A 16,201-nucleotide genomic window follows, 5' to 3' on the forward strand; every position below is an offset into this window, starting at 1 on the left:
TGAACTTGGACGCTTTCTCTCAGTTTCCAATTCTATCCTGAAATTGGCCAAAGGTGAGATTCTAGCAGGAGGTACAAAAATAAATAAATAAGTAAAAGGAGGCTTGTATGTTTCTATTCATTGACTCCACAACGAGAAAACAGATAAAGCCAGGGTCATGGAGTCCTTCGCATCTGAAAATCCAGTTATAACCTAAAAATAGCATCAAAGAGAAAAGAACCTCCCAAAGCAAAAGAGAGCACCCCACCAGATCCTGCTTGTTTTCTAGAGAAGGAACTTTTTAAAAAATTTTTTTAGTTTTTTAGATGGACACAATATCTTTATTTTGTTTTTTTTTATTTGCTGAGAATCGAACCCAGTGCCTCACTGCATGCTAGGCAAGCGCGCTACCACTTGAGCCACATCCCCAGCCCCTAGGGAAGAACTTTTGCTGGGACATCCATGAGCATAGTTACCTGTTGACAGGCTTGTTTCCAGTTGAGCCGAGCAATAAAGACTATAAAGCACACAGCTTGAGCGACAGTACAGATGATGATCCCTGCCCATAGACCTGGATGTGGAAATATTTAACAGAGGTGGTTAGCTCAGTGGAAAATGGCCACCCCTGAGAGGATGTATGCATCTCCTGTTACTTCTGCAGACCATGCTGGGAATCTGCTTCCATGGCTGAGATGGGGTCTACAGTGGACCGTAGGGCTCTACTTGCTCTATTCTTGGGTTTCCAGAAGGCCAGCACCCCCTGAGACCACATTCTGTGATTGTCACAGCAAAGTTTCAGAGGTTATCACTGGCCATTTTTATTATAATGATTGGATATTAATAGTAGTGCCAGTGACAAGAAAATTAAATTTCCCAGGACAAAACTCCTTCTGCTCTATGTTCCTCAAAAAGAGATGAACATTTAAAAAAAAAAAAAAAAAAAGCAGAAATCATCATGGTCAATAAATGAATTAAAATATTTCATTTTTAATTTGGCTGCTTCTAGTAGAAGCCTTTGATTTGGGATATTAGTTAGTTTGCATGTCGGTCACCTGGAGAGATGTATTAAAAAGGAAAAAAATGTAAGAAAAACCTAAGAATTATTTGTTCATAGTATTAGTCCTGGTAATTCTTGTGCTCCATCAAATGAATCCGAGGAAGGATCAACGGCAACAGGAACAAGACTATTGGGATTTCTTGCTCCAGCAGAAGGGAGACACAGCATTAGAGACTGTCGAGCTAGCTCTTCAAACAAAGGGAGCTAAGTGTTCATTCCTGTGCAAGGATGGCAAGGGTGGGCTAGAGTCTAGGAATTTTAATTGGCTTTGGGCATATTTTCTAAGGTCTTTGTGTGTGTGTGTATGTGTGTGTGGGGGTCCTTCAACCTTGAGTGAGGGGCCTTCAGTCTGGAGCAAATGTTACATCTTTCCCTAAATAATCACTTCTGCCTTGTGATAAGGATGAATTGCTGGAACTGTGGAGAAAACACATGCAGATGGAGAAAAACATAAATCATGCAAGTAACAAGTTCAGGGTCCTTGAAATTTGCTATTTCAATGATGCCTCAACAGTTTTATTATTTGTTCTTGGAGAGTCATGGCAAAGGTATCCTGACTTTAGTGACGCATCTGGTTTTTGGAGACCTATAAGACGGTTTGAGAGTGAGTGGGGAGGGAAAGAGACATACTGGGCTCCCTGGAATTCATTTGTTCCTGTGGGGTTCTGATTATCTCATCCCCTCCCCTCTCAAAGTTTTTACCACTTAACCTTAGGGATGCTACTTTCCATGGGGGATCCCTGACTGTACCTCAGTATTTAGGCTTCTGAAAGGGAAAGAAAGCTTTTTATTGGGGGGGGGGGGGCATGCTGGGGATTGAGTCCAGAGCCCTGTGCATGCTAAACATATGTTCTACCATTGAGTTACACCCCCAGCTGAGAAACCATTTTAGAAATCAATGTTTGTATTCAAAAAGGTGCTTGTAACACCTGGATCCCATTTTACATTGGTGTTAAAACATTTTAACAGTTAAAAAATAAAATGATTTTCATAGCAAAATTCACCACACATTAAGAAGTAATGATATTCTCTACCCCAGAGTTTCCTACTTGACCTCTACAGATTTTTCTGGAAGCTTGCAGGGGAGGGTTATGCACCCAGAGATGATTAGAAACAAAGAGGAGATGTTGAGTGGAAATGAATGATAGAGAAAGCCTGTTAGGTCTCAAAGTATTATACAGATTCTACCTAATGAACCTACACAGGGCCAGGCACAGTAGCACACATCTGTAATTCTAGCTGCTCAGGAGGCTGAGGCAGGAGGATGGCCAGTCTGAGACCAGACTGAGCAACTTAGCAATATGCAGTCTCAAAATAAACATTTTTGTAAAAAGGGAATGGGTTGTAGCTCAGAGGTAGAACACTCCTGGGTTCAATCTCTGGTAACAAATAAATAAATGAATGAATAAATAAATTTAAAACCCTATATAGGGCATTGAGGAGATGCAAATAATGAGAGGCTTTGTCAATAATGAACTAATGATAGAATCAAAAGCTCTAAGGTAGTCCATGGGAGGACGAATGTATAGACAGACAATTGCCAGACTGGACATAAAAATAGAACTCTGACCCACATGCAGCAATCAGCCCAGGAAACCAACCTTTTATCCACAATAAGCAACCCAGGAAGGCAGCGTGCTAGAAACCAGACTTGCTGGAAGCCACATTGGCATCTCTAGTGATAAATCAGAAAGCCAAACCATAACTTCCACAACAATCAATGCCAAATGGCCAGGCTTGGCTCATAACTGACAGCTTCCCTAATTTGGGTCCCCACTTCCACCTTCAGACAAATATATACCCTGAGCCAATCATGTAGTGGCCCCACGTCTAGTCAGCCACCTCTAGCTCCCCCAGGCCAAGAGCCTCCAATCAGGGCCACCTGAGCCATCTTCTTACTCACTATAAATAAAGCTCTCCCACTACCAGTGGCTGACTTCCCTGAGTGGCAGGTTCAGAACACAAAGCCTTTACTTTTCTCCTTTGCTTGTTCTCGGTTTATTTCCACAGCTGTTCATATCCATGTAAGGATTAAGGGGGCTAGACTGGGTTCCCAGGTTCGGGTGGGGAGACTCCATGCAAGGTTTACAGCTCCTCTACTCCTCTTCACCAATCACATTCCCATCACATTTGTCAGGAGTGGCCAGTCGCTCTTCATTCACAATAGTGAAGTTAGTGACCACCTACTATTCCTGTAATGGAATAGTAAAAGCAAGTCCCTCCTTCCTGTTCCAAATCCAGAGTTCCTAGTACACAGAAATTACAAGTTCACCTTATCTTTAACAGAGAATAACTAGCTAGCTCCAGTCATAATTTGAAAATTATGAACTTGATTTCTAGTAATTTCACAATACATATTAAAAGATTTCTGTTTGACTCAACTAGGAACCCCACACAGGATTTTGGTTTTGTTTTGGTTTGGGGGAGGGGAGGGTACCAGGGATTGAACCCACTTAACCACTGAGCCACATCCCCAGCCTTTTTTTTTTTTTTTAATGAGATAGGGTTTGCTAAATTGCTGAGGCTGGCTTTGAACTCACAATCCTCCTGCCTCAGCCTCCCTCACCACTGAGATGACAGGTGTGCACCACTGCACCCAGCCAAACAGGATAATTATTAGAATATCCTGGGAAGGACGTAGGAATTTTCATATTAGAAAGACCTCCAAGGGAATTCTGAGGCTGTTACAATGTGTTAGGTTGCTCAGAAGAATCTGTAGCATTTTGATATTCATCTGGGCATTTTGTACAGTTATACTGCGCACCCTACTGGGAGCAATATGACATTCTGAACCAATACATGCTATACTTCCATCTAAATGGTAGGTGGGAAGAATTGACTACAGTCCTTTCACAATGTCCCCTTTATAAATTCTCAAATCCCTCTACTTTGCACACAGTAGGTATGTTTTTACTAAATGAATGAAGTGGGACAAGTACAGCCCTTAGGATATAGAGGGATCTATATTTTAAAGTAAATTCCTCCTCTTCCAGAAAAGTTGAACTGAAAAAAGTAGAGAGTAGAATGACGGTTACCAGAGGCTGGGGTGGCCCCGGGGGGGATGGGGTGGGAGAGTATGGGGAATTGTTGGTCAAAGGGTACAAGGTTTCTTGGGCCAAAGTGTGTGGCTCTGTGGTAAAGTGTTTGCCTAGTATGCTTGAAGCCCTGGATTTGATTCCAAGAAACACAAAAGGACACAATATTGTAGACTGACAAGAAGAATGAGTTTTGAGATCTACTGCACAGCAGGGTGACTATAGTCAATCATACCATACTGCATATGAGTGAATTTCAGATGTCTCACCATGAAAAATAAGCAAGATGACAGGTATGTTAATTACTTTGATCTAATCATTCCACATTGTATGCACATGAAAATACCACATTGTGCCCCACATATGTATACAATTGTGATTCCTTTTTAAAATTATAATTAGTGCATATTAATTGTACAAAATAATGGGTTTATTTGTAGCATTTTCATACATATATGTATGCTTTTTCAATTAAAATAATTTTTATAAAATGATACAATATAAAAAGAATATAAGTTATCTTTAGTATTTTATACTTATTGAATGTTTCAATGATAATATTTTAGATAGTGTTAAATAAAATATCAGTAAAAAAAAAATAGGTTCTTCTGTTTAATTTCCATTAACATTTTCATCAGTGAAGTCAAAGCCTGAATAATGCCAGAAACTCAGCTAAATAATTTTCTGCACCAATGAGTTCTGAAAATTCCGTTCTTTGACCATCTTCTGTATTTTTAATTAAAACATCATTGAACTTGAGAAAAATGTGCAACACAATGAAGCACATTGGACTTGAAGTTCTCTGTGGGTATCAGATGACTTCTCACCACCTCTGAGCCCGCCAAATACTAATAGATTAAAACAATCCATGCTTAAGTCAGTTACCACTTCACCCCAAAGACAGTGTTCAGGTTTTAATATCATCATGTATTCACTGCCAATACATTCCCAATTATTATTTTAGAAACCAAAGCTAGGCAGTCATATATTTCCCTACTTTAAAAAAAAAATAGCTCTGGTAATTTCAGAGCATGTGGATTCAGTTCTTTCCTCCAAATTCAGTAAGAGGATATTATGGTTTAGATAGGAGGTATCCCCCAAAAGCTCATGTGTGAGACAAAACAAGAACTTTTAGAGGTGAACTGATTGGGTTACAAAAGCCTTAGCCTTATCAATGCATTAATCCACTTGAATGGATTAACTGGGTGGTAACTGTAGGCATGTAGGGAGTGGCTAGAGGTGGAGGATCACTGGGTGTGTGCCTTTGGGGTTTATATTTTGCCCTTGTTAAGTGGAGTTTGTCTCTGTTTCCTGATATCATGCCCTGAACTGCTTCCCTCTACCACACCATTCTATCATGATGTTCTACCTCACCTGTGGCTCAGAGCAATGGAGCTGGCCATCTATACACGGAGACCTCTGAAACTGAAAAGCCCCCAAATAAGCTTTTCCTCCTTTAATTGTTCTTGTCAGGTCTTTTGGTCATAGTGGGAAAAAAAAAAAAAAAGACTAAAAAAAGGGACAAAGAGATGTCTTGCCCCACCTTCCTTCTGCACTGTCCACATTGATCCCCCCTCCCATACCCTATGGGAATACCCACAAGATATGGATAAGATATACCAAAGATTATGGCAGGTGGGAGGCAGAGGCTACAGAAGAAGGTAGGATGATAAGGAGAGCGCTGGCCAGTTGCCATGCCCCTTGGTGAGCACAGAAGGGTGCTATTCTATGTCCTACTGGGTCCAGGTGCCATGTTGCTGACCGGCCACTTTCCTACTTCACCCCAATCTCTCCAGGATGGCCACAGGAGGATGACCTTCCTATTGCAGTTTCACTGTCAGGGTCTTGCCGACGCAAGGGGCTATCACTAAAAGAACAGAACAGATCTACAAAAGGGACGTTTCCAAATGCTTCTTCTGTGGTCCTTGTTGTCACTCCTCCGAAGAAGTGAAAACTGGACAGGTAAATCAGGGAGAGGAGTAGAAAGGACATTTTGTTGTGCTGGGTATCGCAATGGGGACCATCACCTGCATGGGCAAGAGGGGCATGACCAGGCAGCCTTGGGCTCCTGGCTGAGGCTGGGGCTGGGGCTGGAGCTGGAGGCTACTGTGTGTCCAGCCCTTGCTTTCTCTAACCAAGGGTAGAACTGAAGTGGAAAACTCCAGAATTCCAGAGTCAAGTTTCAGTGTTCTTTGAGGGTCATTTCCTGGTCGGTAACTGCTCTGCCTGCCCAGATCTGAAGGATTAAAACAAACCATACTTAAATCAGTTATACTTCACCCAAAGACAACCTTCAAGTTTTGATATAATCATTTATTGACTACCAGTATATTCCCAATCATTATTTTTTAAATAAAGCTTACCAATCACTCCAAGCTTGGCCGCAAACATCAGTGCGATCCCAATGGGTAGACCAATCACGTAATACCCAATGGCGTTAACAATGGCTCCCACCTTCTGACTTCCAGTTCCCCGCAGAATGCCACCACTCGTACACTGTGGGCAGGTAACATCTCATCAGTGTGAACACTACTGGTGCTTTTGAAAGACTCCCCACCTCCCAAGCATGGACCAGATATTTCATGCCGCTCAGAATTAAAAATCCCTGAACATGTGACAATATCCTGCAGAAGTAACCATGGCAATAGTACTTCCTACCCTAACTCCTCTTCTCAGTTGAAATTTACCATCATCAACAAATGGGACTTACTCAAACTAAAAAGTTTTTTCTCAGCAAGAGAAACAATAAGAGAGTTAAATAGGGAGCCTACAATCCTGGGAACAAATCTTTACTCCTCACACTTCAGATAGAGCCCTAATATCCAGAGTATACAAAGAACTCAAAAAATTAAACAATAAGATAACAAATAACCCAATCAACAAATGGGCCAAGGACCTGAACAGACACTTCTCAGAGGAGGACATACAATCAATCAACAAGTACATGAAAAAATGCTCACCATCTCTAGCAGTCAGAGAAATGCAAATCAAAACCACCCTAAGATACCATCTCACTCCAGTAAGATTGGCAGCCATTATGAAGTCAAACAACAAGTGCTGGCAAGGATGTGGGGAAAAGGGTACACTTGTACATTGCTGGTGGGGCTGCAAATTGGTGCGGCCAATTTGGAAAGCAGTATGGAGATTCCTGGGAAAGCTGGGAATGGAACCACCATTTGACCCAGCTATTGCCCTTCTCGGACTATTCCCTGAAGACCTTAAAAGAGCGTACTATAGGGATACTGCTACATCGATGTTCATAGCAGCACAATTCACAATAGCTAGACTGTGGAACCAACTTAGATGTCCTTCAATAGATGAATGGATAAAAAAAAAATGTGGCATTTATACACAATGAAGTATTACTCAGCACTAAAAAATGACAAAATCATGGAATTTGCAGGGAAATGGATGGCATTAGAGCAGATTATGCTAAGTGAAGCTAGTCGATCCCTAAAAAACAAATGCCAAATGTCTTCTTTGATATAAGGAGAGCAACTAAAAACAGAGCAGGGAGGAAGAGCATGAGAAGAAGATTAATATTAAACTGGGACGAGAGGTGGGAGGGAAAGGGAGAGAGAAGGGAAATTGCATGGAAATGGAAGGAGATCCTCATTGTTATACAAAATTACATATAAGAGGATGTGAGGGGAAAGGGAAAAAAATCAAGGGAGAGAAATTAATTACAGTAGATGGGGTAGAGAGAGAAGATGCGAGGGGAGGGGAGGGGGGATAGTAGAGGATAGGAAAGGCAGCAGAATACAACAGTCACTAGTATGGCAGTATGTAAAAACGTGGATGTGTAACCGATGTGATTCTGCAATCTGTATACAGGGTAAAAATGGGAGTTCATAACCCACTTGAATCAAATGTATGAAATATGATATGTCAAGAGCTTTGTAATGTTTTGAACAACCAATAAAAAAAAAAGAAAAGAAAAAAAAACCCTTCAAAAAAAATTTACCATCATCAGAAGAAACATAATGTAGATCATGAAAGTTCTTAAGGGCATAACACTCACAGAAAGTCCTTCAAAGAGGTGGGACACAGCATAAATTGGGACCACCTGAGCCACCAGAGCAACGATGTCTCTGTTCAGAAAATAAAGCACATGGTGATTAGTGGAACACAAATATGTGGGAAAGGAGAACTATGCAGTTCCCAGGTGGTGGGACTTTGCTCCTGTCTCAGTTCAGCAGCACAGTTCTTGCAGACATGGCCCATGCGTCCTAGCCAATAGCTTCTATGCAGGGACAATGATACAGGTGCTTGGCCCAAAGAAGAAACGAACTGCATGTTGTAGGACATGATTTTTTTCCTCCCCAATGCTAGAGATCCAACTCAGGATCTTGCACATGCTAGGCAAGTGTTTTACCACTAAGCTATACGCCTAGCTCTATCTTATAACTTTTAGGGGAAAAAATTATACATATATGTATATCATTGCTAAATAAAAGTCCTTTGAAAGCAGGTAAATGTAATTGAATGTAATTGACCAAATGGACCACATAAACCAATTCAATGACTTGGTACTCCACTGCCTGCAAAAACTGAAGCTTACATTTTACTGTCATCCTTCTAAAATAATTCCTTAGACCAGGCACTATGGCGCACCCCTGTGTTCCCAGCTACTCAGGAGGCTGAGGCAGGAGGATCCTAAGTTCAAAGCCAGCCTGGGCAACTCAGCAAAACCCTAATGCAAAAAAAGAAAAAGAAAAGAAAAGAAAGAAAGAAAGAGCTGGGTATGTTGGTGCACAACCGTAATCCTTGTGACTTGGTGGGTTCTGAGGCAGGAGGATTACAAGTTCGAGGCCAGCTTCAGCAATAGAGTGAGGCTCTAAGCAACTTAGCAAGATCTTGTCTCAAAATTAAAAGTAAAAAGGGCTAGGGATGTAGCTCAGTAGTAAAGCCCCATCCCTGAATTTTGGTCACCCAACACCAAAATAAATTTTAAAAGTAAATAAATAAAATTTAAAAAAAGTGTGTGCTAAGGATGTGTCTCAGAGGCAGAACACTTCTGGGTTCAATCCCACAGTGGATAAAGCATTGCAGAGTTAAGAGTTAAGGTGCTCTCTATGGGGAGCTGAAGGTATAGTTCAGTGGTACAGCACCTACCCAGCGTGTATGAGGCTATGAGTTTGATCCCCAGCATCACCAAAAAATGAACAAAAAAGTGCGTTCTATGGAACTAAGGTTAGTAAGTTTCACAGCCATAGATCCTACAAGTGGGCTCTAATTTCTAATGCTAGACTAGATGATTCCCCCGCCCTCAGGGAAGGAGGACTCATTTGGGATTTAACCCAAGTGCTCTTTACCACTGAGTTACATCCCTTTTTATTTTATTTTATTTATTTATTTATTTATTTTTTAAATTTTTGAGACATTGTTTCGGCTAAGTTGCTGAGACTGGTCCCGAACTTGTGATCCTCCTGAGTCACTGGAATGACAGGCATGTGCCACCGTGCCGCACCCCTAGAGAGACAGATTTAAAAGCCCACATGTGATAGGAAGCAAGAAAAATTCTATCACTGACCTTAGGGAGGCAAGAAATTCATCATACCCTTCAGTGGACTGGTCACAAATAAGCCCATATTATTGCACGACAATAAATATTTGTTAAATGAATGAATAAATGAACAAGATGATCACTTCCTCAGAAAGGACAGGAACATAGTTCATTTACTAAAATTTAATGTCTGAATAGGGAAAATTTGCAAATGATTAAAGAAATCAAACAACAGGAAAAGGAAGGTGAGAAGCCTTATGGCCACAGTCTTCCAGTCCACCCCATTACTACCCTGTCCTCCCAGGTAACAATTTTTTCTACTTTCTGTATTTGTCCAGTTTTAATGAAAATATAAGCAAATACAAATGGATACTCTTGATTTCTGTACACTATCACTTCACAAAAAGCATTCTGTACATGATCTGCATCTTGCCATTTCCACCTCTCATCTTCACCTTTCCTATTCTACCAAAATATATTATTTTCAATGTGTTGTTCAATTCTTGCCTACTAATACTTTATTTTGGATTTTTATTTCTTTTTCTTTTGGGTGCTGGGGATTGAATCCAGGGTGCTGTGCAACCTAAGCTTGCATGCTGGGCACACCCAAAGGAGCACACCCCTGGCTCTTTATTTTGGATTTTTAAATCCATATTAATAAGTGAGAATGGTTTGATTTTCTTTTTCTTTTTTTTAATGTGCAAATTTTGTCAGATTCTGGAGCCACTGTTATGTTTGCTTCATAAACAGAATGCTGAAATTCCATTTTTCTGTGCTGAGGAATAGTTTAAACATGACTGGAATTTTATCTACATTTTAAAGATTGGATAAAATTCTCCTTTGGGACCCTCTGGAACTACTGCTTTTTTGACATTTTGAGTTACTGTCTCTTATTTCTCATAAGGAAATCACTATGTTTAGACTTTCAATCCCTTTTTTGGGTAATTTTTTAATGTGTATATTTTTCTAGTTGTTGATGGACCTTTAATTTATTTTATATGTGGTGCTGAAAATCGAACCCAGTGCCTCATACATGCTAGGCAAGTGCTCTACACTGAGCCACAGCCCCTGCTCTTCTTGAGTAAATTTTGATCAATTATTTTCTTAGAGAATTGTCTATTTCTTCCAGTTCTTAAAAATTCTCTTGCAAAAATAAAAACGTGCAAACTGATTTCTCTCATGGATTTTTTTTTTAAAAAAAAAGATGATGATTTGCAGTAATTCACTCCTTTCTTACTACTTTGTGTAGAGGGACTTTCTCCTTCTCTCCCCTGAGATTAAACAGGCCCTGCTTCATTTATATCATGGATTTTGCTCATTTCAGTTGCTTCTTGGCTCCTTAGTGACAGCAACACATTCTGAGAAACACTATTGTTAGCTGATGTCGCCATTGTGCGAACATCTCAGAATGAACAAACTTACACAAACCTGATGGTGAACCCTACTACACACCTTGGTTAAATAGTGTGTGTGTGTGTGTGTGTGTGTGTGTGTGTGCAGTATAGCCTATTACTCCTATGGCTCCTAGGGCCATGATAAAGACAACAGCATGAGAAAAGAATGCAATCAAGAGAAGCAGGTCCTAGGTGGTGCATGGGGCTCTGCAGACATAATACTGCTTCATGGGAAACCTTTATAAGGAGGAGTGCACTCTAAAATAATGATTAAAAGTGCAGTGTGATAAATACATAAACCAATAATATAAAGTCAGTTATTATAATTATCAAGTATTATGTAATATATACATGTTCATGTTATGCTTTTATACAAGTGGCAGAGCATCACCACAAACATGTGAGTGGTGACAGCTGTGGCATCGAGAGGCCACAGAACAGGAATTTTCAGCTCTTTTATAATCTGACGGGTCATATATTCAGTCCATCATTGACCGAAATGTCATTATGTTGCACATGATGTATTTTGATATTTGCGTTACCTGTGTCTCCTAATCTCAAAGATACAGTTTTTAAGTCTTTTTAGTTTGTTTGTTTGTTTTATCCTTTTCCCTGCTCTGTGTGGTTTTCAGAAGTGGACAGAATGCAATCCCCCACATTTCCAACGGAACCATCAGTCTAGCCTATATTTCCAGTAAATTCTGATTCCCTTTGAGAAAAATGAGAACTATTTATGATTGCCTTCCTTACTCATCCCAAAACGGAAAATCCGTAATACAATGGCAGAGGATGAAAAAAAAAAACCTATGGAATATAGAAGATAAATATCTGAAGAGTAAACTGAAAGTTTGTTCTGCCCACTCCAATGGCTTTTTGAAACCATGAAGCAAAAGCCAATTTGCAATTTGGAATTGCTAACAAGGGATCCCAAATAAGAAGTATTCCCATGGTATTTCTGTATAGTTAGAATGTACCAGCTAGCCTCATCAATGAAGAAAGGAAAAATCTGCAAAGCAGAAAGGTATTTATCGCACTCCAGAATTCTTCAGCAATCAATCTAATACTGTGATTCCTTTTATCCCCAGCCCTATTTTGTATTTTATTTAGAGACAGGGTCTTACTGAGTTGCTCAGTGCCTTGCCGTTGCTGAGGCTGGCTTTGAACTCATGAACCTCCTGCCGCACCCGGCCAATACTGTGATTTCTGAGACAGCTTATGAGTGAAATTTTAACTTCAATCTGATTTGGCAAAAATATTATGCATACTCTATAAACCAGGCAGTTTGGCAGATATAAGATGATTCGTGTCATTGGAGCCAAGATAATTGTTGAGTAGCCCTAATCAGAAATATTACACTAGAAGTGTTCCAGATTATTTTTCAGATTTTAAAATATTTGCATATACGTAATGAGGCATCTTGATACTGGACTTAAATTTAAACACAAAATTCATTGATGTTTCATAGATACCTCATACACATAGGCTAAAAGTAATTTTTTTTTGTACCCTTAACTACTAAGCTACATTCTCAGCCCTTTTTATTTTTTGATTTTGGGACAGGGTCTCACTAAGTTGCTTAGGGCCTTACAAATTTGCTGAGGCTGGCCTTGAACTTGTGATCCCCCTGCCACAGCTTCCGGAGTCACTGGGATTATAGGCATGTGCTACCACACCCGGCCTGAAGATAATTTTATGCAATATTTTAGAGTGCCTAGATTTTGCCTGCTAGCTGTCACGTGAGGTGAGGTGTAGAATTTTCCACTTGTGGCATCATGCTGGTGCTCCAAAGGTTTCAGACTCTGGAATACATCTGATTTGAATTTTGGAATGCTATAATCATCTGAAAATGTATTCAATAGTAACAAAAAACATTTAAAAAAAAAAAAGACATGACCATCAGAAGGGTAATATCACTACCAATAGCCATCAAACTGACATTCTAGAATATAAAAAGATTCCCACATCTAATTAGTAGAGTTTCTGATCTTGCAAAAGACTCAGACCCATCCTGAGATGCATCTATCCCAGGCTCCCACCCCTCACGACAGCAACTCTTTCGCACAGATTTTACCTTTCAAGAAAATCCTGGCACTCACCGGTCAGTAGTGAAAATGTATCCCACGAGGTCCTTGCAGCTTAACAGCAAGACACAAAATGTTATAGCAAAGAGCTCTGGAGGTGAGAGGGAAAAAACAGCACAGTGAACAAGGAGGCCCGAAGGACACAGGGGCACCTGGGTTTCATGTACAGAGGCTACAGGCACTATGAGGCTCATGCACGGGGCCAATGGGTCTAAGCACCTGTGACCAGCAGGGAAACCACAGAGGATTTCTTTGCCTGCTCAATGTTGCCAGCACCCAAAGCATTTCCTACCCGGACGTTGGCAGCCACACTGAAGCCCGCAGGGATCTAAAATGAAAAGGAAGCCTACAACAACAAAACTGCAAAATGAGAACAAGAAACAGAGAAGCAACTTGGTGCCTCATGTCTCCAAGGCAAAACTTGGTCCTATAAGTTCTGTAACCTAATTTGCAAATGGCCTTGGTCCTGCTGGGATGCCCAGGGCTTATGTGGAACCTGGATCCTCAAGATAACAATGCTCATCACACTCTGGACTTTTCTGTGAGTTTCTGAACCTCTGCCAGAGGAGGATCCCACAATCACAATCCTCCTCTGGGTATGAGGGAAGGGGATGAGCTACCCAGAGCCCATGCTAGTGTCTATTCTGAAAGATCATCAAGAGATTAAGTTTAGAAGACAGAAACTTGGTACCAAAGGAAGTATAAGGAAACCGAATTGGCACTGTAGTTAACGAATCAGGATTCTGAAGTCAGACAGCCTGCGTTCAAATCTCTGTGACCCTGAGCAAGTTACTTCACCTCTCTAGACCTATGCTTTGCGATCTCAATTTACTTCTACTTTCTGGACCTTCATTATTTTATCTGTAAAAAGGTTTCAGTCATGGAGCCTACTGGACAGGGATACTGTGGGTCTTTACTGAGTCCATACCTGCTTACTGCTTAAGACAGTGTCTCACAGTTAGTAATTGCAATACAATTTACCATGACTATTATCTATAAATTTTCCACTTGGCAAATATTAATAAAGAAAAAAGATTCATCACTCTATAAAAGTTGCTATATAGTCAGGATAACTAAGGATGGGGTTAAAGAAAATCTAATACACAGATTGAGGAAGGATTGAGAGATGTAAAAGAAATGGAAGACTTAGTCCCCACCTACAAGCTCATGAAAGGGACAGAGATCTTGCAACAAATGATTTCTTCACCATAAAGGAAGATACAGGGACATGAGAGGGAGAAATCTGGCAGGAACCACCTTAACTAAGCAACCCAAATTAACATCACCAATGATAGAACCATCAGTATCATGTGCCTCCTGATACAAGGCCCTGAGAAGAAGCACATGGCATTGCTTCTATAATATTCCTGCCAAAAATAGATATTAGTCTGAATCTATTTATGAGAAAATAGGTAGAACACACAGTCAAGGAAGACAGAGAAAGTCTAAGGATTTGTTCCAGATTAAAGAACTCTAAAGAGACATGTCACCCTAATGTCAAAGGAAATAAACAGTTATAGAGGAGATTATTGGGACAATTGGTGGCATTTAATTATGGACCTTGCAGATAAATAAACTGGCAGGTAGGTAGACAGACAGGCAGAGCCAGCAAACGGAGCAAAATGTGAGCAGTTGTTGAATCTGCAGAAAGGGGTCCTTCTTTTTGAAGAGAGAGAAGTAGAAATGTAAATTCTTACAAGCCTGTTGGAAGGTATATGCAACACATACAAAGGACTTGAAATTGTACATTAAATGTCACTTGGTACAAATTTAAAGAAACAATCGAGCAAGTACACAGAGACGTTCATCCTAGGATGTTCATTGAGGTGTCCATTTTATACATAGCCAAATGGAGGAGAGAATGTAACCCTAATGCCACAAAAAAACTCAAAGCATCTTTGCTGATTTTAGTCTCTTTCCACATTACAAATGCCCCTTTCCATCCTGTGCACGCGCGCGCATGCGCGCGCGCGTGTATATGTGTGTGTGTGTGTGTGTGTGTGTGTGTGGTATGCCAGCGATGGAACCCAGGAACTAGCACATGCTAGGCAAGCACCCTACCAATGGAGCTACACCCCCAAAACCTGTCTTTAATTTTATATTTCTAAAGTGATAACTTGCTTTAGAAGAGAGTCCTTCAGAATATGCAATGGATGTTTTCCGTAAATCAAAGTCACAGAAAATCCTCAAATGAGTGGAGTTCCTCAAATGAATGGAAATCCTGCTTCCCATTCTTAGGAGGACCCATTATGATTTAGGAGGCTTCAGAACCAAGCAGTTGGGCATGGTAAGTAACTTAGCCTTTATGGCCACATACCCTGTTTCATCTCACCTGACCCCTCAAGGCATTTATGTTGTGACAACTGAAAAGATTCTAAATGTGTGAAAATACAATCAAACCTGTCCAACTTGAATTGTGATAGAGACAGAAAGCTAGAAGATTGTTATGATTTGGATATGAGGTGTCTCCCCAAAGCTCCTGTGTTAATGCTAGAGGTTATGGGAGCTGTAACCCAATCAGTGGATTAATCCATTTGATGGATTAAGAACTTGAAAAGACTACCACACTGGGTGGTAACTGTAAGCAGCTGGACCATGGCTAGAGAAGGAGGGTCACTGGGAGCATGCCCTTAAGGATTATATCTTGTCCCCTGGCTCCCCCTTCTCTTTCTGGTCCCATGAGGCAGCCTTCCTTCATCACGCCCTCTACCATGATGCTTTTGGGCCCAGAGCAATGGAATCGGCTGTCCGTGGACTGAACCCCTGAAACCATGAACCCAAAATAAACTTTTCCTCCTCTAAGTTCTTCTTGTCAGGTTTTTGGTCACAGCAATGAAAAGCGAACACATAGATCATTTGGAGTTTCTGCCTAACTCCGGCTTCAGCTCACCGGGAAGATCCAGCCATACCATAAGGACCCTCCTGGGCTTTCGGATAACATTCATCAATCATTTCACAAATTACTTACGTCACAAATGCTGTGCCCATCAAAGAACGCCACTTGCAGAATACCAAGCAAGGGGAACACCTAGCATGTCCACATGGTGGCACTCACTTACCATGTACACGATGATGGCTAGCTCATACACGATGGACTGAGCTCCCAGCTCCACCATGCCAAGGATACCTGGTGAATCAAGAAAGCTGAC

The 16,201-nt window shown here is 40.7% G+C and overlaps 1 protein-coding gene across 3 annotated transcripts in view; it reads right to left on the minus strand.

Annotated features, from left to right (window-relative positions):
- The window catches only part of LOC114080716 (multidrug and toxin extrusion protein 1-like), a 39,846-nt gene that overhangs the window by 5,617 nt on the left and 18,028 nt on the right, over positions 1 to 16,201 (minus strand). For all 3 annotated transcript variants that reach the window (XM_071603295.1, XM_027922315.2, XM_071603296.1), the window contains 6 exons: positions 16,112 to 16,179; positions 13,272 to 13,380; positions 13,068 to 13,143; positions 8,093 to 8,162; positions 6,435 to 6,567; positions 456 to 550 (listed from right to left, as the gene is read on the minus strand). In XM_071603295.1, coding sequence (XP_071459396.1) covers positions 456 to 550; positions 6,435 to 6,567; positions 8,093 to 8,162; positions 13,068 to 13,143; positions 13,272 to 13,380; positions 16,112 to 16,179 — 551 coding nt within the window. The remainder of the gene's footprint in view (positions 1 to 455; positions 551 to 6,434; positions 6,568 to 8,092; positions 8,163 to 13,067; positions 13,144 to 13,271; positions 13,381 to 16,111; positions 16,180 to 16,201) is intronic.

The sequence above is a fragment of the Marmota flaviventris genome, chromosome 17, assembly GCF_047511675.1.
Source record: "Marmota flaviventris isolate mMarFla1 chromosome 17, mMarFla1.hap1, whole genome shotgun sequence".
Lineage (NCBI taxonomy): Eukaryota > Metazoa > Chordata > Mammalia > Rodentia > Sciuridae > Marmota > Marmota flaviventris.